General features: G+C 37.2%; 1 protein-coding gene across 2 annotated transcripts in view; it reads right to left on the reverse strand.

Annotated features, from left to right (window-relative positions):
* The window catches only part of LOC139134963 (DDB1- and CUL4-associated factor 1-like), a 28,453-nt gene extending 22,463 nt beyond the window's left edge, over positions 1-5,990 (reverse strand). The window contains exons 1-7 of one of the 2 annotated variants that reach the window (XM_070702083.1): positions 5,724-5,990; positions 5,238-5,370; positions 4,523-4,645; positions 3,028-3,162; positions 1,526-1,744; positions 1,137-1,241; positions 46-245 (exon numbers count right to left, since the gene is read on the reverse strand). In XM_070702083.1, coding sequence (XP_070558184.1) covers positions 46-245; positions 1,137-1,241; positions 1,526-1,744; positions 3,028-3,162; positions 4,523-4,645; positions 5,238-5,370; positions 5,724-5,830 — 1,022 coding nt within the window. In that variant the 5' untranslated portion in view covers positions 5,831-5,990. The remainder of the gene's footprint in view (positions 1-45; positions 246-1,136; positions 1,242-1,525; positions 1,745-3,027; positions 3,163-4,522; positions 4,646-5,237; positions 5,371-5,723) is intronic. The other variant, XM_070702082.1, reaches the window with a different exon arrangement.
* Positions 5,991-6,135: the final 145 nt, after the last annotated feature.

Consider the following 6,135-nt stretch of genomic DNA (forward strand, 5'->3'; position numbering starts at 1 on the left):
CACAGAAAGTAGAACAGTATTTGAAATATAAAACATGAATCCTACCTTAATAGTTTGGAAAGTGTATGACTTGGATGATAGAAGACACCTTCAAGGACACTGCCCAATAGATGGTGAGCTGACAGGATCCAGGCTATATGTTTGGTGGTGTATCTACCCACTGGGAATGTCAACATTTTGTCTAGACCACCTATTGTCAGAAAGTCCAGCAGTGTTTTCCTGGTTGGCAGAATAAAAGTCAGCAACTGAAACAAAAAAAGAAGAAAATTTATTATGACAGCACAATGTGTAATAACAAGATAACAAAAATATTCACTATTGTACCATACCAGTATATTGATGGCGCAAATACTGCAATCTTATTGGTGGATACATGAAAATAACCCTGCTATATTTGCAATGTAGCACAGTTGGCACAGGCACCAGCTCTCAGGTAGAGAAAAATTCCCTTTTTGACATTTTACGCCAGAATTCCAATTCAATAATATGCTAAATTAGCAAGAAACCACCTCAGCAACGGGTATACTACTTGATTTTTGACCAGTTCACTTTATAGATGCACTCGCTATCACTTGTGTACATGTATATGTCATGAACTGGTCATAATCTTGTGGTATACCATCATTGGTGGCATTTCCTTCATGCCAAAGTACTCCAATATTAGTGGAAATATCCATTTACTTTTTATAAATGGTGAAATAATTGATGAGATCAATATACATGATATATTTCCAGTACGCCGTTAACCTTTAACCCTTTCATAACCACTAGTTGGTGGATGATGAATACTTGTGACAGGCTATATAAATAGACTTTGTGGCATTGTCAAAGTTCATGTCAGATTTTCAAATATTTCACTGTACATGCATGCTGCCAACAAACTAACACATAAGTTGAACTTGAGTGTCTTTATAAGAGCTACTTGAAACCATTCTAGCAACTGACAGATTGTAGGTTAGATAGCAACGTGTCACATGATGAAATAACTTCAGCAATGTAACTGTAACTAAAGTGTTGAAAAACAAAAATTAATGACTTTCTACGGGGATTATTATAGAATCCATTGATGTTGACGGCCTTGTGCATGGAGAGTTGATGCATTTAGGGTTACTGTATATTATTCAAAAGTCACCTACCAGATGACACATGGTTGTCACTTTGATGTCTTGGTTGGATCTAAAATCACAGAAGTAGGAAATTGGATCCATAATACCCTCCTTCAGCATCAACGATTGCAGGTTCTGAGAAAGAAAGTCAAAAGCCATTACATGTCAAGTTGCAGTAAGTATGGCATATACAGGTAACATACAATTCCTCCGACAGCTTTCAACATTCTAGCTATATCATATCGCGAAAAGTTCTTTTCACCCCTTTACAACAGTGTATGAATTCAACCACGTTACTGAAAGCAATGGGGTTGTACCACAGTGCAGTGGTGAAAGAGGTGAACTCTGGTGTTGATGAGTTTCTGATACAGGGAGTGAGCCCCAGTCTGTGATGAGTTTCTAATACAGCAAAAGCTTACCTCTCGATGGAAACACAAGAATGCTAGGCATCTTAGCCTGAACATCTCTTGTACTGTAACTGTCAATGGTTCAAGACAGTAGACTCTCTTCATTCTGTCCATGGGATTAATCTTGTCTAGTCTGGAAGCTTTCTTTCCTGGCTCACCAAAGTCAACTCCAACCAACCCCGTCTCTGATGCTCTTTTCAGGTCATGGAGTTCCTTCATAATGTGGGGAATCTGGAATGGTTTATAGATTAACTTACATGGTAGTTCGTGCCTCGATATTGAAAGATGTAAACTTTTGCTCAAACTTTTCTCAAGCAAACTTTTCAATCATTCTCTTTCACAATCAAGCACAAAAATCGGCAGTCACTGTAAACATTTTGGTGACAGAGAAACAGCTTGCACGATATTTTAATACACGGCCACCATTCCTGTGTTATCACTATGCGGAAAATAAAATTCCTGATTTTCACAAAACTATAAGCTGGTGAAAACTTCATTTACTCTACAGGCTTTGTAAAATGAACCCAACAAGTTCAACTGTTGTACGCCAAAAGAATATTGTAAAAGTTTGAGGGTCTGACTGTCTGTCCTTGAGGTGCATTTTATCTTGAGAGATGGGCAAAGTCAACACTCATACAGTTGTGACATCAAGCAGTTGTTTAAGATTCCCAATAAACGGTATTTCTTGTATGAACTGAATACTAGATAAGCACTGTATTTCTGGTTTCAGATATTTACAAAAGCAAGGAAGACTGCAATGTCCAGAGGACATCCATCTTTCATAATAGCATGTTTGAAGCAACATCAATTATTCGATATGTGTCTGTGCCGTTTGCAGCATAGAAGGGTTCACACTGGCAAAACTGCTTTTCCCAATGTCCAAATGAAAATCATCTGTATTTCTCTACATTTGGAGTTTAAAAGCAATAGAAATTTATTTCAAATGGAGCTATTGATAGATTTTCAATTTTTCCGTATCTATTTTGACTAACCAAGCAAATCTTGCTGAGCAAATCTTTTGTCATAAGAAAAAAAGTAGTGCATCAGTGACATCCATATGTGGTGAGTAATAATTTATATGTTGTTGTAGACGGATAATGGTGGATGTGGTGATGATTATTTTTTATTCTGACACTGAGGGCGCTGCTCTGATAGCCTTTCTGAACTCTGAACACCCTGAACATCCATGCTATTGTGAAACCAGCATAGCTCATCGGTAACTCCATAGAAGTCAAATCTGTCAATTTGGCAGCATTTATCAAAGAACTGCACCAAACTCTGAGGGAAATCATGCGCAAAGCATCCATGGAATTATGTAAATCAAAATACAAGGCAAAACATAGTTATTTGCATATTTACAGACACATACAAACACACACACACACAAATTTACTCATAGAAATCAACCTATAACAATGACATCGGCACTATAGAGTGCTTGCTAAAGTACCAATGAACCAAACGGCAGTAATAACAATATTAACAATAACAATATTACTGTTACTATTACTTACAAATTTTAGGACTTCTTTCTTAAAGTGATCCACTAATTCTTCAACTTCTAGGGCACTGGAGAGCAAACCAATGGTGTAGCTTTGGAACGGTTCTTCTGCTTTCATTGCCCACTCAAACAACTTGCTTGTTATTGCCTGAAAGCAAGAGAAGAAATCTTCCTTGATGTTATGCAATTAATGATTTACACTCTCATATGGTCATAACTAAATGTTGAGGATGTGTCACTTGTTCACTATCTTATCTGTACAACTGTGTGGAACTAACTGCTGCGACTATGAAATGTTAGCTTTGGAAACGCTATTGTACAACTCTACAATCATGTTAGGCCAATAAAAGATTTAAAAAACAAAAATAAGAAAAAAGAGAAATAAAAAAAACAACACCACGTTGCCGCACCACTTTTGCTGAATGTCAAGGACCAGAAACAATTTTTTTGGCCTTAAATGTATTGAAATTATTGATTATACTTGAGGGTATGTTTCTGTACTTTCATAAGAGAGCAAACCTTAGAAATTTGGACGATCACTATCATAAGACTGGACAGTGTATTCTTTAGAACAAAGGAAATTTTGGTTGAACTGTAAGTAACCTAGGGAGTCCACTTATACCATCACTGTTATTTATAGACCCACAGAATATCCTCTTTAATTTGAAACCAGGGCGTGTAAACTAATCTTCAATCGCTCCATAACTTACTACCTACTGTATGTATGTATGTATGTATATATATTATATATATATATATATATATATATACACACACACACACACACACACACACACACACGCACGCACACACACACACACACACACACACAGATTGCTCTATAACAATTGAGTAGTGTGCGCTGTAATCCTCTGATTGGTAAGCATGTCTCATTAGCACATTTACCCTACTTCTGTTTTTTTTTATCTTACTGTAAAATGAACAATTCAAAAGGAATTTATTTTTCTGTATTTATGCACATCTATGCATATCTTTGCGACAGAAAATTGTGTGTATCTGTGTGTGCATTTATGTAAATTCTTATTTGTGACACTGTTTTACTTTGCAAGACCACCAACCTAACATACGCGATATCCAAGATGCCACCAAATGGTTAAAGATAAAGGAAAGACTCCTTTGAAGAAAACTGTGTAAAGAGACTGTATCTTATGAAATTGTAAGAGTAATATTCTTGGAAATCAAATCAGATGTGAGCTTTGCTCTGATAATTGAAATATACTAATCACTAGACAAAAATGTTTGATAACAGAAATGTTTGACAAGCAGATGATGCCGAAATTGCTGAAAAAATATCTGGTGCATAATTTACAAGTGAAAAGGTCTGTTGCAGTCAATGATTTAAATATCTCTGTCAGTAGAACAGCATAGAATGGCCTTTAGCCTTATTTGAGATGTAAATTGACAAGATACCCCCTGGGGATGACCTTAACATTGTTTGATATCCCATTTTGGTAAATGTTTGATATCCCATTTTTGCAAATTCTTACCTTTCCATTGTCTTTGGATATCTTCAAGAAACCAAGTTCTTCAGGGACAATGCTGGCCAGCAATCTCATTGCAGCCTCACGAACTTCTTCACTTTCATCACCAAGTACATACGAACTAACTACCTGTAGATAAGTAGCATTGCATAATCTACTTGTTAGGATGCTCATATCTACTTATGAAGATGACTGAATTTGAAAGTGTGGCATGTGCTGTGGTTATATCATCATGCCACTGTATCAAGATGGTCTTTATTGATGCAGTAGACACTGATTCAACAACAGATGAGAGGGTTTGGGGCTGAACCATGGAGGTGAAAGGGTTTTGGGCTAATTAAACCATGGTGGTGAAAGGCTTGAGGAACTACATGATGAGCGCTCCATCATGTACCAAGCGAAGGTTGAGTACCACAACAGTTTGGAATGATTGAAAGGAAATCACCAGTTTTGTTCCATGCACCAGTTGGTATTCATGGTGTACTTGTGATAGTACAAGGTCTAACTTGAAGATATCCACTGTCTACGCATACGAATGAACTGACATTTGTCAGGATGTGTACTTGATCTTTTGTCAGGTATTGGACTATAATTTGAAATATAAAGGTAGTCATATTCGTTATGGAGTGAATTTTCCCTCTGGCAAGATCTGGCAACACATTTGTGGCGTCCAACAGACTGTACGGGTATGTACACATACACTTTAATAATTCAGCTATACCTTCTGTATGAAGTCTTGATTTGCATCGGAGGTGATGGCAGTCCTTAGGGATTCCACTCCTTTGAAGGTGTCTGCAGATTCTATTGGACCGTCCAGGAACTTGTCAATTTCACTTTCAAACAGCTCAGAAAGGCTGGGGTAGACAAAATGTTAAGCATGCAAAACTGGGATGTTAAGTAAGCGCAACCCTAACAGAATCACAGAAACAATCTATGGTACAAATTAGACACTACAGTGACCCAATTTCGCCAACTTTGTTGACAAGGAAACTGCTTAATACGACACAGCTCAACAAAAATGTATGTTATTAAATTCCATCGTCAGAAGAAAAGTTTAGTTAATGAAAGACTGAACTATTTTTGACAATAAAAGACTCAACGTAATGTTTTTGTAGCAGACGATCTAAAGTTACTTGTCAGAACAAAATGATGTTCTCATCAGTTAAATTGTGTGACCTGAATTGTGATGGCGTCGTTCTATGCGTACCTGTTCAATATCGGTGTCGGTGATCGGCCCTCGCTCTCTGTTGGTGAGCTTGTCTTTCTCCAATCACCAATCAGCTTCTCGACCTTAATGAGGGTATCTTTCCACATATTGCCTTCTCTACCTATTCCCAGCTCTATGAATACACGATTTTTGGCAAGATTTGTTGGCGTACGTTGAGCGCATGCTGCACATACGTGGAATGATTTATAGGGCCTAGGACTCGACCTAACCGAGGAGATCGAAACTATCAAACATAACCTTTCAACCGAAGCGCCACCGACTGGAGCTCTCTAACTACCTGGATATTATTACATGGACATCAAAATCGTATATTTCACTTTTCGCTGTCAATTTCTCAAAATTTAAGAGAAAGTGGGTTTACAAAAATTAATTCGAATTACTTTCCGAACTT

The sequence above is a fragment of the Ptychodera flava genome, chromosome 6, assembly GCF_041260155.1.
Source record: "Ptychodera flava strain L36383 chromosome 6, AS_Pfla_20210202, whole genome shotgun sequence".
In the NCBI taxonomy this organism is placed as follows: Eukaryota; Metazoa; Hemichordata; class Enteropneusta; family Ptychoderidae; genus Ptychodera; species Ptychodera flava.